Here is an 18753-nt window from a genome sequence, read left to right as displayed (position 1 = left end):
CCCATATTATGTAATAAATAGGACATACAATTCACTTACTCTTATAGTATTTCTGGTTTTATGTACATGAAGTGATGGACTATTTTGATTGGTTAATTAAATTCAATTATTATTTAACTACTCATAGGGAATGAAGCTAGACATACAAAATACACACCTGTCTTAAATTAGTATCACCCTTATACAAAAAAAAAACAAGGCGTTGCACCAATAATACAAAAAGTTGAAATTTGTACTCTGTGACCATTTAAGAACTATGCATAAGTGTCTATGGTTATTACAATTACGAAGTAGCCCAGTGGGCGTTTACTTTCTACATTTTTATTAAACCTTTTATTATTTGAATATTTTCATTTTCCTAAACATTCAAGTTGAATAGTGTTTTTGGATTTTAACATTGGAATGGATTTTTGTCATGTATTTGGATGAATCAAATCAAATAATGACAAATACAACTACTATGCTTCCTCCTAAAACTCCACAATGCCCTATTCCACCTAATTCACATCATTCTAATTCATATCATTCGGAAAATTCCCTTCCAGATGATGATCCTTCTGTTATTTTGGATAATACTTGTTTAAATGCTAATCTTAATGAAGATTCAATGATGATTTTATCACAATCAATTGATTCTATTCATACAGTTGGTACTAACAACGGAGAAGGAACAGAGGTAAATATTTAATCATAATTTATAATTTTTTGTCTCTTTATCTTTAGACTGAACTAACAATAATTCTAAGATATTTTCTAATGAAAGCTAAGATTAAGTAGCAATTTTAAATGTTTTCCGACTAGAATATTAAGTCACACATATAAATAAACAATTGAGATGTCGAACTAAGTAATTTCTCAGTCAAGAAAGATGGGTGCAAGTTGTCTTTGTTTTGAGTAAAACAGTTAAGTAAATACTTAGTCAGTGTCGATAGTCTTAGACCAATTCCATTTTTCTGAACTATCCCACGTTCCCGTAAGTGAATAACGACTGGAACAGAGGTGTTAACCTTGACCCATGGCAGCCAACAACATAATGATTTCAAACTGTGGTTGACTGAGCTTTACCTGATTGATGGAAAGGGATTCAAGAGTAGTGAAGTTTGCCCAATGTCAGAAAACGTTCACATACAGTATTCCGCACGATATAACTATACTAGTGTCGAACGTTTTAGTCAATAGGGAGAGGAGCGGCACAAAACAAAAGTATTTTGTTACGGAATGAATAAAACATGTAAGATTATCGTTCTTTTAGAATTTTTACCAGTTTTCCAATCCTTATTATCGAATATCCAATCTTATTCGTTGAGCAGTATCTCTAAATAGTCTTACATATTTGAGTATGAAAGCATTAACGCTGATGATTTATTCCTGGGTCGTTCTCACAGCTATAAATTGTTTTACCGCCTACAAATTTGCTGAATAACTAATGAGATAAGACAATTATATAGGGAAGTCATGCTTGAAAATCGATATCTATTTCTGGCATCCCTACTTCATGAACTCGTCTATTATTCGGTGAACAACTGATAAAGTATTTCGTGAAAACAAAGTAAATCGAAACAAAAAATCCTTGACTTAAATGTTATTTACCATCTGGTTAGTAAGAAGTAGTCATTTTTATTCTATGAGAGCCAGAACGAATTTGCCTCATGAGTCATAATCGTTCTTTGCAGTGTATAGCTGCACTTCTACAAGGCTTTACATGTAGTTTAAGATGAGAGTCATCCATTTTCGAATTTCGCTTAAAAGGGAAGTCGTCATATAGATTCTGATTGGTTCGAGTTTATAGTATAATCGCTCCAGAATCATCGCCTTTTTTCATCAGTCTTTTTTTAGAAAGCAATTACTTCATATATTTCCTGGCTTTAAATAAAATCATTTTTATGTATTTGCCGACCACCATCGTAAACGTAAGTTTGCTACAACGCCAACCCAACCCAGGCTATATAATGTTGTCTCAAATTTTATTCTTTAATATTAGTTTTCAGTCACATCTTTGTGAAGTGGTGGCTTCGTGCTAAGGCATTCGACTTTCGGCTACTAATCTGTAGGTTTAATCCTCGCCCTACCTTATTTTATAGTATTACCAGCTCCAGCTTAGTCTGACTCGAAGCTAAGTACGTGAATGTGTACCTGGCACATGACTCAATAAGTGGTAAATAGTCATCAACTCTTTGTTCTCTCTTATTCCAAATGTTCTATGAACTTAAAATATACTATTGCATCAGAGTTAATACTTTAATCGGTAAAAATTTTGTTCCAACCTAGAATTGTTTATTCATCATTATAATAAACCCTCTGTTGTACGTGTTGGTGCCTATTGTGCAGAATAATTTAAAATTATGCTGTGAGGAAAGTCATATTAACTTGTCTAATATTGATAATGTTGATTTTTAATTGCTTATCGCAAAATTTACGGACGATAAAGTGAACGTTAGATCTTACGATTTTGAAGTGTTCAAACACATTAAATCATGATCGGTATAAGGTTGAGGAGATTGTTGAGTTTTAATTGAGATCGAGAATCGATCAATGGCAGACCGTAATTGAAAACCGGGAAGCTTTGGGCGGCCATTTCGTCCTAGTATGGGACTCCTCAGGAGTGCGCATCCACGAACACTCAATATCGTGGATTGATAGAAATTGGACATTAAGACATCTGGATCCTGTCCTAGTGGTTCAGAGGCTAAGCGTCCATGCGAGCCTAAAGGTCCTGAGTTCGAGCTTCGCGCGCTGGATCGTGAATGCGCACCTCTGAGGAGTCCCATGCTAGGACGAAAGGGCCATCTAGTGCTTCAAGGTTTTCAGTAGTGGTCTACCACTAATCGGTTGAGAATCTCAATTCAAACATTAAATCATTTACTATGACATCGCAAGAGAGCAGAAGCTGAAAATATATGGTATGTTAACTCCATTTTTCTACAAAGCTTCAAAGAAAATGGCTAGTTTGAGACCAGTCAGATTTTGTAGTGTTAGTTACATAGTATGTATTCGCAGAGTCATAAAATCTTTTAATAGCGCTATTCTCATGTAGTAGATAACGAACGCCATATTAGATTGTCAATAAAGTACATTTCAAAATCGCTACTCATGAAACTATCATATTTTTTTATAGAGTTATGTTCCCTGGACTTGGCGGTCTAATCGTTAAACTTTCATTGCCCTTTCAGACATCATCAGTAAAACTTTTGGATAGAAACAAATTATTCTAATTTGTCCACTGAATTAATCAACCCGAGCTACATATCTTTTTACCTCCATTCTAGTGTTTACTTATGAATAAACTCTTGGGTACTGGTTTAGAATACATCAATAATCAAACTATTTAAACATTTTATGGATGTATGCTCTTTGGTTTTTACCATTTATTAAATTTTGATATAGTATTGCATTAAAATTCAAAATAACTGAAATTCATTTAGTTTGTCCATTAAGAAAAAAGAACTTAGTATCACAATTATGTGGACTATCTATGGTATTATTTCATACTTGTGACTATGGTAACCATTCTTTCATATCTATGGTTACTTTGACAATCAACCAACATTGTTCACTTTTGTTTCCCATCTTTTGTGTGGAGAATTTGACTGTAGCTATAGTGATAGCGAAAAAAAACGAAATAGTTACATATTGAATATTAAAAGCTTGATGGTGTACGACACTGTAGTGTAAGTGAATTTTATTTATCTAAAGTAATGGATTTTCCGTCATACCATGAAATGAATAACTAATTTAAGCGTCCCTTGTGTATACAAACACACAACACTACTATCTGTTATTATATATGCCTATATGCCTAGTGTTTCAGACTTTCTCACCCATTAACATCAACCTAAATGTTGTTACACATGTTCATGAGTGATGCATAAATTAACGTCATGATTATGCAATAAATACTGTTGGCCTTGTTTATTTTGTGCATTTCATTAATGATATGCAATAGGTATTGATAGATGTGCATGATGCAACAATGTTTATACTAGAACAAAGCAACACTGCATACCATGTTTAACCTGGCTTTTCTTTTCAGATCTCATTTGAATATAAAACAAACCGCTCAGAGCTCTTTGATATTAAATTTGTCCTCACTTTTACAATTATTCTATGGTTGTTCATGTAAAATGGTAATTTTTTTTAAAGAATATCAAACATCAATTATAGTTTTCAGTCCAATTCATTTACATAGTGAATTTACAACAATTGCTTTGTGAATAAAAAACACTAGTTCAAATGGTTCGACACCTGAAATTGAGCCTCATAGTTTATCTTAAAACAATGTGTATCACTTGGTCTAACTCAACTACCCTGTACAGCCTTGTGATAATACTCAGCTTCTCAAACTAAAATACGTAAGGAAGGGTTTTGTACCCTCGACCAAGTTGTTGAAACTTCAATGCCTTAACTAATAAAACACCACTGCACTCTAAGCATCCGTTAAAATATTAATTTATGATTAATGAATTATTTGGTTGCTACTCACTGGCTAGTCCAATCATTGATATGGAACGAAATATATATTATTAATGTTTATTTATTTATTTATTTTATCACATAGATATTGGTACAAGGAGGCACCAAATAGATATGCGCCACACAAATCTCACTCGATATGTGTGAGGGCAGTGATACTGCCCGGGTACCAAAACCGAACCAGGTGGTTTTCTTAGGGGGCCACTCCCCGAGCCTTCGACCTGAAGGTCTGATCCACAAGGCAGTGGAACATCGTAAGGAGATACAGTCCCATGGTAGCCGGTGAACAACGATTGGTTCATACGCCATTTGTTCCCTCAAGATACTGGAGTCCATGTGCACCATCGGTTTGGAATCAGGGTTTTCCAACTCCCCTAGGTGGACTCTCCATGTCTACCAACCCGGTTAAAGCGACGGACATTCACTTTTCGTCCTCTCAATTTCGTAAACAACACTCGTGGTGCGAGAAGGCAGTGAGTAGGACTTCCCTGGCAGAGGCTGTATACGCGTAGCCGTGTGAGAGCATTTCGAGAGGGAGAGCGGACTCTCTCCACTCTCGGCCGTACCAGGGCATTTGGGGGCATACTATTAATACTATTAATGAGTTGTAGATTTTAAAAAATGATTAGTGAATTAGTTATTCAGCCATGCTACCTAGGTCATCAGTTTAGTTGATTATTCAGAAGTATAATGTGGTTTACAAAATATTCGTGCGATTACAGTTACAATTGCAAGATGATAGATAAGTGCAAATTGGTTACACAATAGGTTGTCATGGATATTCGAGGCGATAAAATAAATAGTAAATTATCGTCACAATTGATTGATCACTGGGTGGTGATCACCACCCAGTGATCAATCAATTGTGATTACATCTCAGTCCTACAGGAGGTTAGTCACGGCTCGGATAGCTCAGTGGTAACGTCTCTGACTGTGAAGCTGGGTGACACGAGATCGAATCCGCCAGGGAGCACCAGTTCCCTCAAGATTACAGGTACACCTTGCTGACGAGTGCCAAGTAGCACGAAACCCGGGTCCAGGGTTTCCTGTTGACTACCTCCAACCACCATCTAATCTCAATAAATTATCGTGCTATTGAATTTACTCCATGAATTATCTCTACATCACGGTTAATGAAACTGCTCGTTTTTAAACGGTTCGTCAAAATGCCGTTTTTCACTATTGGAGCAGTAGTTAGGATGTTCACTTTTCAGTCCTTTAGTTGTGCGAGTGGAATCCCGCTCTACCTTGTTCGGTTTACGCAACCGGGTTTGTATCACAAGCCAGCCTTCACATTTGGAGTGTGGCTAAAAGGCATTTACACGAATCCTTATCTAATAAATGCGTTTATAATTATTCATATTTTAGATGGTGTTGTTACGTGCAAAATTAAATGTTATATTGTAGTATTTTAAAGACAAAATCAGAAGTTTATGTGTAAGAGGTTATAATGGTTTACTGTTTTAAATATTATGCAACGGTTTGCTCATATAACTAACAAAATTGACAAACCAACATTACAAAGACTGAAATAACTGTAGATCACATTGAGTAAATTGGACGCTTAAATTTTATTTTCAATATCTTAGAAGATTCTTGTTTCTCATAGTAATCAGTTGTCAACAGATTATGTGATCTGTAATCGATAATGGGGATTTCAAGTTCAATTCGAACCAACTTCAAGATGTGGTTCCATATCACAAACGATTAAGAAAAATCATTTTCATGTGCCATTCGCACTCCAATTGACTAAGTCATTGCTCACCATGCCAACTGAATAAATTTTATATCTAAACATATTTCAACAAATAACAATTTGAGACCTAGCACATTGCTTCTAACTGATTGACAGTTACTTATATATTCACCTATCTATTTAATTATGTTTACATTCAAGATTCATTCGTCAGCAATTCGATAACAGACTTTTCCACGTTTTAGTCATTCTTTTATTAAAAAAATTCTTTCCAAAATATTTCTTACTAGGGGGCGTAGAACTCTTTAAGACATTCACTAGCTTGAAATTCATGAACTATATGACATGACATTTATCAATCACAGTAATAAAAACAAGTGAATATATGAATGATGATAATTTAAGTGCTTATTTTTCTCATGACATGGGCAAGTCCCCGAATGCCCTGGAACGGCTGAGGGTGGGGAGAGTCCGTCCTCTCTCTTCAAATGCTCCCACATGGCCACGTTCATACAACCAGTGCCAAGGAAGTTCTATTCACTGCCTTCTCGCGGCATTGCTGTTGTTTACGAAATTGAGAGGACGGAAAGCGAATGTTCCGCGCTCTAACCGGGTTGGTAGACACGAAGGGTCCACCTAGGGCAGTTGGAAAACCCTCATTCCAAACCAATACTGCACATGATCTCCAGGATCCTGAGGGAGTAAATGACGTATAAACCAATTATTGGTCACCGGCCACCATGTGATTGCATCTCCTTAGGTTGCTCCACTGCCATATGGATTATACCTTTAGGTTCAAGGCTCGGAGTGTGTCCCCCTGAGAAAACCACGTGCTTCGGTCTGGGCACCCAGGCGGTATCCCAGTCCATATACAGATCAAGTGACTTATGTGGCGCAAATGTATTCGGTGCCTCCTTGTACCAATATTTTTGTGTTCAAATAAATAAGTATGACATGCACAAAATATTTTAATATATTCAGTGTTCTGAATAGACTTATATTTCTATAACTGACTTTTTAATGATTAATTCAACCATCTTAACAATTTAGAGTTATAGATATTCATGTAAGCTTCATTTCGAATAGATTTGTGTTATATAGACCAGATTATTTCTTAATTAGACTGATATGTACATATTTTTCTAGGTTCTTGTTTGTTAATTAACTTCGGATCAATCAATAATTACGTCGTTCACGGTCGAAAACAATATTCTGATAAATGTTCATAATGTTTAAAAGTATTTAACCGTATTTATAAGTGAATAGAATTATTTGACAGATCACACTGTCGATTTACAAATTGTTGTTTCATTTTGACCATAATTTACATTTTCAGTTATATTGGATTAATACACTGTAGTAATGCCATTATTATCTAGAATCAGATATAAAAGTGAACGATATTGTTCACAATTAGATCTTTATCAGGTACTACTTCAATACGTTCCGTAATAGTTATGTACAAATTTGAAAATATTTAAACCATTCAAAGTAGTGTATAAGTCAGTGATAATGAAATCGATGAAATAACTAATTATAATCAGTAAAGTGTACAAATTACTATGAAGATTGCAAGTGCACTAGTGGCGATAAGAATAATAATAACGGCTTGAACCAATTTCACTTGTAAGAGTTTTGATCACTTCATTGTTAGTGTTATGGACTGGAAATGATTAATCTTTTTTGGAGTATATGCGTCCTGGATGGATTGCTTCGATAGTGCCATTAATTCAGCCATATCCAACTGACAATTTTGAAGTAGGGCGATACATGTATCTTGGATTCTGCTGCCTAGCCACAGTCGAAATTGCTTAAAAAGCTTGAATCAATTTTTAATATAGAAGGTATTTTCTTAAAAAATATCTATCTAGCTTTATCAACAGCCAACTTAATTGTAAGACTGAAATAGACATAAGATTGAGAAGAGATAAAAATAATAGTTCCTTCGTAACTTTTCGAGAATAAAGTAACCTGATTTAGGCACTTATTGTTACAATTGGTAATGTGTGAAATCGTTGCTTTATTAAGCAAGTTTTTCGTTCACATTTACATTGAATTTTATAGTTGTTGTAGTTAAATAATTAGCTTTAAAAGAGGCTAATTGTGAATAGATTATATAAGATCACTCTTATTATGTAATGGAGTATAAGTTATAACCTATATGGTGTTGTCTTAAAAGTGGATTTGTGATCAACTATCAGATAACAAAGTAATTTGAAAATCACAGTTAAACGTATTTGTGATTGTGATCCACACGTGTGAATTATATGGTGTCATACTGTCTTTAAACTGTAAGCTATTGAGCTCATTGCTCACATTGTACTTAACACTGAATACTTGAGTAATTATTCAACAAAAATTGTTTATTTTCTGATTTTTTTCTTGTTAGCATCAAGTTCGTACATTATTCGTTAGTGGTTTACCTTTGGATGCTAAACCAAGAGAACTGTACTTGTTGTTTCGAAGCTTCAAAGTAAGTAGTAATTTTTTTCGGTTGCTTACTAGTGTTATTTATTATTCGGTGGTAAACACCCAATTTTCTATGAAGGTGAGTAATTCAATCTTAAGTTGATCATCCCTGTACTTTTCTCTCAACTTCTGATAAATAATTTGAATTCTGAGTTTTTTCACACAGGGTGATTGACTCGTTAATTTGAAGACAACGATTGATAATGGTCCGACTTCTCAGTAGTGATAACCAAAGAATTGATAGTTTGTTTCTCTACTTACGTTTCTTTACCATCATAAACTCTTAAAAGTTGAGGCATATAATACATATCAGGTGGCTGAAGGTAATTGGCAGACAACTATACAACTAAGTTTTATGTCAGTTTGCACTACTCAACATGGTATATCCTCTACCCTAAAGGAACTGATCTGTGTAATTTGGTCAGTATTCAATTAACAAATAAGTATTATGTCCATCACTACTTAGTAATCAATCAACTATGAATATTTCGATCTTATAGGAAGTGAACCACTCACTAAATAGCCCAGTGATAACGTCTTGGACTATGAAGCTAGATAACGTACGTTCGAACCACCTAAGGGAACACTAGTTCCCTCAAGACTACACTTTGATCACGAGTACCAACTCAGTGATTAGTCGACTGTATATAACGTTCATCTTTTCTAATCACGTCCGATTGTGATGGACAAACATTTAAGCTCTTCCTTAATGATTTAGACCGTACCTATTAATAAGCTTTATAATGATTAACTACTAAATTTTATAACAAAGCCTTACTAAGTACCAAGTGTAATTGATAGATATCTAATATATTGTGGAATTTTCACTGGGGGAAAGAAGCACGATTATAGTGGATTGTTATATAAAGACAAACTTTCTTTCATATCCAGTTCATGAGCAAGCACTAAGGAAACAATGTGTAACGGAGTCTTTAACCACAAATTATCCCATTTGTCGATCGGTTAACAGAGTAAATTCCGTCTTAGATATTCATGAAATTATGACCAGTGAAATAGGAATTCACTAAGCTAATAAATAAATATTACAAATATTCACCATTATTTCGCTGTGATTTTCTTCAAAGATGACAATTACATATAAATGAAGTAGAAAGTTAGTCTTCTTTGTAACATATATGCATACCTATATATGAATCTAGGATCTAAACACAGATTTATTTCAATTTCATAGAAAAAAAAGTCACTTCAAATTAATCAATTTTTTTATTAGTACAACAAATATCAATATATCTTGTGATACAGTACAGTTCTTTGATTATATGAGGTCAAGGTAATTAATAATCAGCTTATACAATGAAAATATATACACCATATTGTCTACTTACACATTTGCGCAGATGCACATGGGTGTGTGTATATGTGTGTACACTCCGGTGCGTGTTTATTGATGTTTGTGCATCTAATGATAGAAAGTTAATAAAATATAAAATCATACAGAAATAATATGAGTAGTACTTCAGTAGTGATGGGCAATCATGCCGCTACAATGACATTAGCGACACTGATTATTACTATCACGACCAGTGGAATGCAGTCTGCGCTTGGTGGAGACAATTATCCACTTCATACAATGGGTGAAGGATCATGCAAGATCAAGGATTGATTGAAGTTAAACAATTAATACCGTTGGATGCCGGTTCAGTGGTCCGGAGGTTAAGCGTTCGCGTGCGAGACTGAAAGTCTTGAATTGGATTCCTGCGTGCGGGATCGTGGATGCGCCCTGTTGAGGAGTCCCATTTCGGGATAAAACAGCCGTCCAGTGCTTCCATATTTCCGCTGTTGGTCTAGCTTAGATTGACTTATGAATTCAATGATTAAAATTACTACAATCTCCACAAATCCCTATTCTGGTTTTTACTATTACTGCTACAATGAGTCCTAGCAATACTTATTCTACTCATTTGGTTATTACATATAATAAACTTTTCATTGTATTAGAGCTATCACAACAGTTTTTGTGTTTTAACCTTGTCATGCCTACCTTTTTTCTTTAAACTATTGTGTGATTCTATGTGAAAGTTGGATAGTGCTTAGAAATGAAATCCAGACCATACGCTTCGTCCTTTTTGGGACTCATCGGTTGGGTTAGCTTTCATCCCGATGGTAACGTTCACCCTGCGACTCGAACTCAACACCTTTCGCTTGAGGCGACAACACTATCCAACTAGCTACCGAGACCAGATAGCCAGTAGCTTTTAAATCGCTATGAATTTTATTTGTTGGGATTTTTATTTGGAACGCATCTCAGTGTAAACATCAATATTGGGTTTTTAGTGCATTTAGCTGATGAGTCTCGTATAGAACGAAGCATACTTCATAGATTTCATTTCTAGAAACTATCCAACTTTAATAAGAACACATATGACTATATGGGAGTATCGGGAAAACCTGCTCAGGATGTATAAATGGTAAAAGACATTGGTTAATTGCAGTTCTAAACTTCAAAAGTAGGGGAATATTATGAATTTACTATTTCCTGTAAGACATTAATTCAGTACGAATCATCATTCGTTACATATACTGGTTTATGTAACAAATTTATAATATGACTTGTTTAATATTTATCTATTATTTTTGGCTTAAGTGAATTGTAAGATTTCAACTTGTGTATCAAGGAATTAAAGTAATGTCTTGTAAAAACTATTATTAAGCATTAGAAGAAAGAGTGATGATTATCATTAAAATAGTTTAGAAATAATGTAACTAGTGCAATAGGGAAGATTTAATTTGGATAGTACACTCAATTAATCTGTTGCAAGAGATTTTGACATTTGTTATTTTCAGGTTATAAAGAATGACATTAGGTACTTTGTTAAATTGGTTATTCAACGTTTAATGAGTTGATTGTTAAGGTTAAATTTATAAACTAAGCAATCAGTGGATTTTAGTTTATCAAACTGTAAAGATGTGATAAATTAATTGAACTTCTTCCTCTTCTGGAAAACAATTTAAAATACATTCAACGTCTTTTTTTCTGCGAAATTTTAATTACGTCATAATGTACGCTAAAAACGATTGTATTTAACTTGAAATCTAGACGTTTGGAGAACATACAGTAAAATTAGCTAACTGTTCAGTATAAGTTGTCAATCCCTGATATCAATTCAGTATTTTTAATTACAGGACACTAGTAGATATAGTCTAAATAGGATGATTATTTCAAGATCTGGACTTTTATTTTTTTTTAACAGTAACATATTAGATCTATGTCGATGGAATAAGTTTACACTTGACTCATCAATTGTGTAGTGTGGCTAATTATTTATTTTAATTTATTTTAACACATAGATATTGGTAACTGGAGGCACCAAATAGATATGCGCCACATAAATCGTTGGATTTGTGTGAGGGCTGTGATACTGCCCGGGTGCCCAGACCGAAGCAGGTGGTTTTCTTAGGGGGCCACACCCGGAGCCTTTGACCTAAAGGTCTGACCTACAAGACAGTGGAGCATCGTGAGGAGATGCAGTCCCATGGAAGCCGGTGACTAACGATTGGTTCATACGCCATTTTTTCCTTTCCCATGTGTACCATTGGTTTGGAATTCGGTTAAAGCGCTGGACATTCGCTTTTCGTCTTCTCAATTTCGTAAACAACAGTAGTGCCACGAGAAGGCAGTGAGTAGGACTTCCCTGGCAGAGGCTGTATACGCGTGGCCGTGTGAGAGCATTTTGAGAGGAAGGGCGAACCCACCTCATTCTCGGCCATACCAGGAAATTTGGGGGTGGTGTGGCTAATACGAAAGATCTTATCACATAAATCTAAATAGTGTTTAAAGTATAGATTACAAGTCATCATTTCCTCTTGTAAATCGTTTGATTTTGAACGAGTTTATCGTGTTTATTTTTCAACAATAAAAAAAAAACCTATCTCATTCTTCATTTTAAATTATATTCTCTTTCATAGATTTCAATTATCTGCAATAATCTGTTTACTTAAATATGTATATATATATATGGTCAGTTTACAATAAAATGGTGAACATTGAATTTTTTTTTTGTCCACTGAGAGAGAACTATGCCTATTAGTAAACGTTTCACCATTATCACTATGCTTTCTTTATTTTTATTTATTACCATTTTGTACAGTTGAATCCACTTCTTCTTTGTTTTTGTTTATTCACCTAATAATCATCTATTGACAATGAAGACAGTCACCTTTTTATATATTGAAATAATAAGAAAAAAAAAGAAGAAATAATTGATTAGGTCACAATGATCATGAGATTATAATTGAAAGTAAAAAAGTGTGCTTCTAATATGCACTTCATTACTACTTATAATTTCTTTCTTTCTATTTATTTATTTATTTAATTATTATTCAATTAATTAAGATAATTCACTTACACACACACACACACACACACACACACGCGCGGTTAGAACACAATTGATGCATTTATTTTATTCTAATGCTTAATTCATTTTCATCGTCCAACTACACAAACAATATGTAACAGTTTTACGTTGTAATTTATCAATGTTATGTTCTATGTAAATACGAATGTATGTCGAATTAGTTCACTAAGGGAAGTTAATAAATTTAGGTATTGTATGTGTACATTTTCATAATACACATATTGTAAGATTTTCTTCACTTAATCTTCACTTTTCTTAGGAGGAATATAACAATGAAAGTGAAATTTACGGGTGTTTTGCTCATAAAACAAACGGACATTGTATACATCTGTTCATTCTTAGTATTAAAACATCAATAAGATTAGGATCACTTGTAATTGTATAATAAAAATATCCAAGCCATTTTCGATGAATCTACATAAACGGAGCTTCGAATACCATGGTACAGCTGAGTCGGAAGAATTAGTTCGGTTTTTCTAAATACTTTCATATAAACATATATTTATAGCCTCTTCCAGAGAAGTCCTATTCATAGCCTTCACAGGACCGGGGTGTTATTTCTAAAGAGGACAAAAAGTTAGTACTCAACGCTTACCTAGGTTCACGGCTATGGAGGATCCATCTAGGATAACTTGAAAACTCTGATTCGAGCCAGTGGTATACATGGGCTACAGCATCCTGAGTAAACGAATAGGGTACGAACCTATTTTTCGTCACTGGCCATCATGGGACTGGATTTTCTTATATCTATCTACTCCCTCGTGGATTAGATGCTTAGGTCAAAGGTTCGGGAAGTTCATCCCTAAGACATCCATCTGCTTCGGATTAGACAATCAGGGACTATCTTAGTTCACGCACAAATTTTGTGTGCCCAATCGTACCAGATTTTATCTGAGTGAAATAAATGAAAATATATAAATATCGGGATTCGTAGAAATTGTCATGTTTTCACAGTTTAAATCACGAGCCAATCAAAATAGAACACCACTGAAGAGCTGAAAGTACCTGCAAATCACAAATCTCTATACTGATAACAACCATGCGCTCACTACTGACTAGCTTGTGCGAGATCAAGGATTGATTGAAGTTAGACATTAATACCGTTGGGTGCCGGCTCAGTGGTCTATAGGTTAAGCGTTCGCGCGCGAGACAAGGTCCTTTGTTCGGGTTCTGCATGTGCGATCTTGTGTATTTATTTGCGTCACGAATGACCTATATGAGAGAAGTGTGTTTATGAAGCTGAGTGACACTGGGTCGAATCCGCTAGGTAAGGTCAGTTCCTTCAAAGATATAAGTAAACTTTGCTCACGAGTGTCGAATAACACGAAACCAACGTCCAAAGTTTCTTGTCGACTACCTCTAAGCATCTTACATCCCATTTATCATTACTCATTTAAAAATGAACTGAGAAATGTTCGGTAAAACGGATGTTATTTTAGTGGAGTTAAATTACAGAATTTCCAGTCTGGAAATAATCCGGTACTTCACAAATTATTATGTGGTGAGTTCAACAGAAAGACAAATTCAAACCAGTCAGTTTTCACACATCAGATTATTGCTGTTTTAGTGTTCTTGGGATTACAGAGATTTATTCCAATGTTTTTCGGTGATAACTTTTCCTCTTGTAAAGGGAATAAACTTTAGAGATTTAAGTGACTTGTGGTTTTGTCTGATTGAAAATATTTCACTGTTTGTATATTCACTACCTTAATGTTTTCAAGTACTTATAGTTGGTTTCAATTATCACGAATAAAGTGTTTCTTCGATTTATGAACAATCTTTTTTAAAAAAGCTGTTATATGAAATAACGACTCACTGAGATTCAAAATAAAATTCCTAAAGGATCACAACACATTTTAGGGAAACTTATCTTTCAAGTAAAGAGGATATGCTATTATAACTTCATGAACTTATCCAACAAACATTCTCTAATATTTAGTAGCATCAACCGGCTTTACGCATCAAATTTTAGAACATTCTTATATTATTGACAATATTGAATGTTATAAGTATTAAAGCAATCATATATACTTTCATGCCATATTTTTAAAGTATTGTTTGAGGAGATTACAACTAGTAAAGAAAAGGTCATCAGTTGATTTGGATCCATCTAGTCTTCATAAAATCTTGATTATATCACAAATCTCTATCTACCTCTTTCTGATATGTTTGCTGCTTGAACGCTTGATACTAACGTTCTATCTGGTTTGTAGAATCCTTGAATACTCGTACACTTAGGCTCTGAACAGTAGAGAACAGACGCGCAGTAAGAATAGAAGTTCTAATTCAAGACTAATTTATGTATATAAAACAAGTTTATCTGTAACTTTTCGACTGTTCTTAACCCACTAGAGGCTTCTGAAAAACCTTTTAAATCATCGGCAAAATGAGATACTTGAACAAGACTGCCGAACGAAATGTTGAAGTTATATTTCGATTTTAATGGTTGAGATTTTTTCAAATATAATTTCCTTATTAATGTCCTCTCTTTCTTTAATGATAAATATATGTTTTGGTTCAGGATCCAATCTATCGAATTTAGCTTCAACACAATTTCCTAAATGTTACTAAAATCTGCTACTACTCAAGCTGTTTTTGCTGTTCATGGAACCAGTAACTGACTCATTCGTAGTATGTTCATACTGTTTAGATTTCAAAGATAATCGTTGCAGGGAACGTATAAATAAAATGATAAACTGTTACAAATCCAAGTAGTAGCATCTCAAAAATGTTTAGTGACAAATAATTATCGTTCCTTTTAAAATAGTTTGCGATCGTATCTTATGAAACATCATAGATAACCCAAATCAGAGTAACTGGTTTCCTTTGAAACTAAGCTAATTATGTCTGATCAATTTACCTCACTCTACAGTTTAGTAATGACGTTTTATTCAGTCAGGCATTTGTATTCACTTGAACTGTTGAGATCGTACAGATAATGAATGCAATTATTTCAGTTTGTAACTGTTTTTAATTCTTTCTGCACATATTTTCCATTGATAATTAACTTTCATTTACAAAGTAGTAGCCTGTGTCCCATTTTAGTTTTATTCAACGTATGCTAACAGTGTTTACCAATTTGCAAACAATCCTTAGAGTACATCTTTTATATTCCTCTTAGAATAAACTGTCATTTAATATTGCACCAAACAGTAATGCACATAATTTCTACTCACTCGTTTCCTATTTTTTTTTCCGTTTTTCTCCCCTGTAAATATCATCTGATTTCAACAACAACCAAATACATTTATGGATATATCATCGTTTGTTGCTGCACATGTAATTACATATGTCTACCTGCCTTTCGTATACATTCATCCAATCACTTATATTTCATTCATTAAACTCACTTTATATTAAAATTATTTCACCTATTTGGTTTTACCATAATATCCTTCGCTAAAAATGGGTTATTATTACATTGCACAATCTTCAATAATGTTGCACAATTTTACGCCTGTTATCTTTGCTGATATTTTATTGTTGGAATCAACAATATCAAAATTATTGAAATCGCAAACTATTATATATTGTGATGTAATTCAGGGATATTTGTCTTCAACACTTAAACCGGCTGGAAAGAATGGAAAACTCACAGCAGTAAGTCGGTCTTTATTGATTATGAATATTTCTACCCCTTTATAGTGTGGAAAAAAATTATTCGATTCAGATGGTGGTATATTTAATTTTGGCAGTTCTTAAGTTTGTTATGTTTGACAAATCTGAGATTATTTTGATGATAATATTCGAAGGTTTCTGTGATCAAAGCCTAAATGCCCATACTGGTGACCCAATAATAAAATTTGACTCCTAATTATGTCTTTACAAATAAACCTTAGACAGTCATATTTCTAATCAATTGTTCAGTTGGTGTTATATTAAAATTGTCGTTGCATTTCACTGGTAGTTACGTCTAATAAACTACATTATTTGGAAAGCAAGTAGTTATCAGTTATTTCTGATATGTTTAGTGTTTATTCCCCCAGCATGCACCTTAGTCTAGTTTACTAGAAAATTTGTGAATCCTTAATTTGTTTAGAACGATGTTTAGACCTTTTCACTGGATATTGATATTTGTTATTTGTCTAATCTTCTTCAAGATTTCTTAAAAGTACTCAGTCATAGATCCTCGTGGGATTGATAAATCGATTAAATGAATCGATGGTGAGCAGATTCCTTTCAACAACACTTAACTTAATTCGTTTATTGGCAATACCGTGGATATAATCTCACTATCAGATAATCTGAGACGGGTTTACTAATAAACCTCATTATTATTTTATCTAAGGATTAAATATTTATGCATCGTAGCATGGAATATTATAAATGAAAAAGTTCTTACATATTTATAAAATAATCATTTAGCCAGTATTTCGTTACTTAATCCTGTTGCATAATGAATTTTAAGATTCCAAATTATTTGTATTATAATCTCATAGTGTGATAAACAACATATACACCATCGGATTCCAGCTCAGTGGTTTAAAGGTTAAGTGTTCGCTTGTGAAGCCGGAAATCCTGGGTTTGATCACCGGTTAGGCTTGTGGATGTACACTACTGGAATATACCATATCATAGGATGAAACAGCTGTCCAGTGCCGCTCCGTTTTTATTGATAGTTTAACTAAGATCGTTTAGTGGGTCTAACTGTCAAAATTCTACAATCTCCATAAGTCCTCATTATACTAATTTTTTGTCGTCATCTTTAATGTTTCCTATGTGCAACTTATTCGATCACTAGATCAAATTCATCAAAATCCAGATTATAATTTCTACCTCGTGTATACGTTTTTCCCGTACAGGCCAATATCCTTATTTTTGACGAATTACGCGCTCCGCCTTGGAACGATTGATCTACAGACATAACGAGATAATATAATGACTATTGATTCTGATTCATGCTTTTATTCGAAATCACTGTGTTGATTGTAATAAGCGAACACAGAAGTAGGTAAACTTATGGTAATACTTTAAACACTCATGTGTCTATATACATGAATAATCAGACTGTAGTACACCTCAATTAAAAATTTATACTTAATACATAATCAAGCCAAACGTGAAAGAGATTACGGTAAAAAGTAGACAACTAATCATCAATAATTAAAAACTCTGATGTAACATTTTCAATGAATTCCCTTCAGATCTAAGATAAAGTATGTCAGTTAGCTTTTTCATCAGTCTAAACTTTTTAAATAATAGTGTTTTTTTTACTCAGAATACATATTGAAACATAGATTTCCTATACCTGAAACAATCGATACTCAACTAATGTAGTTCTACACTTTCAAATATGATTATCCTGTAAAATTACGTTCAAAGTTGGTTAGACTTTTATCACTGATGATCATTTAGAAATTTCCAAATAGATAGACTGGGTAGAAATTAGAAAAATCCATGGATTCTTTCACATCGGTTACTTTGTTTTTCCGCTTGAGGAACTAACACAATTTAAGTTTTATTTAGTACCAATTTCAAATAAATCTTCAAAGTATCTTAAATGTTGAATATAAAATAGTTGTGTTCCGTCACAAACATGTTACTTTCTTCAAATAATTAAATGAGTTTAAAGAGATCACAATATTAAATCTAATCTAACCTTTCAATGAATTCATTTAAAATGTAATTGGCTTTGAATCAACCATGTGAAAATAATTAATACATGTTTCATCTATAAGTGTACATCACGAGTTGATCGCAATCCGACAACCGTTGATAACCATGATACACTAAAGATTC

General features: G+C 33.6%; 1 protein-coding gene across 2 annotated transcripts in view; it reads left to right on the top strand.

Annotated features, from left to right (window-relative positions):
* Positions 1–208: 208 nt before the first annotated feature.
* The window catches only part of RBPMS2_1 (RNA-binding protein with multiple splicing 2), a 38966-nt gene continuing 20421 nt past the window's right edge, over positions 209–18753 (top strand). The window contains exons 1-3 of one of the 2 annotated variants that reach the window (XM_035733898.2): positions 209–676; positions 8556–8639; positions 16561–16614. In XM_035733898.2, the coding sequence (XP_035590290.2) occupies positions 416–676; positions 8556–8639; positions 16561–16614 (399 nt within the window). In that variant the 5' untranslated portion in view covers positions 209–415. Of the gene's footprint in view, positions 677–8555; positions 8640–12562; positions 15033–16560; positions 16615–18753 lie in introns of those variants that run through there. The other variant, XM_051217751.1, reaches the window with a different exon arrangement.

Source organism: Schistosoma haematobium, chromosome 7 (genome assembly GCF_000699445.3).
Source record: "Schistosoma haematobium chromosome 7, whole genome shotgun sequence".
Lineage (NCBI taxonomy): Eukaryota > Metazoa > Platyhelminthes > Trematoda > Strigeidida > Schistosomatidae > Schistosoma > Schistosoma haematobium.
This window is presented reverse-complemented; position numbering and strand designations above follow the sequence as displayed.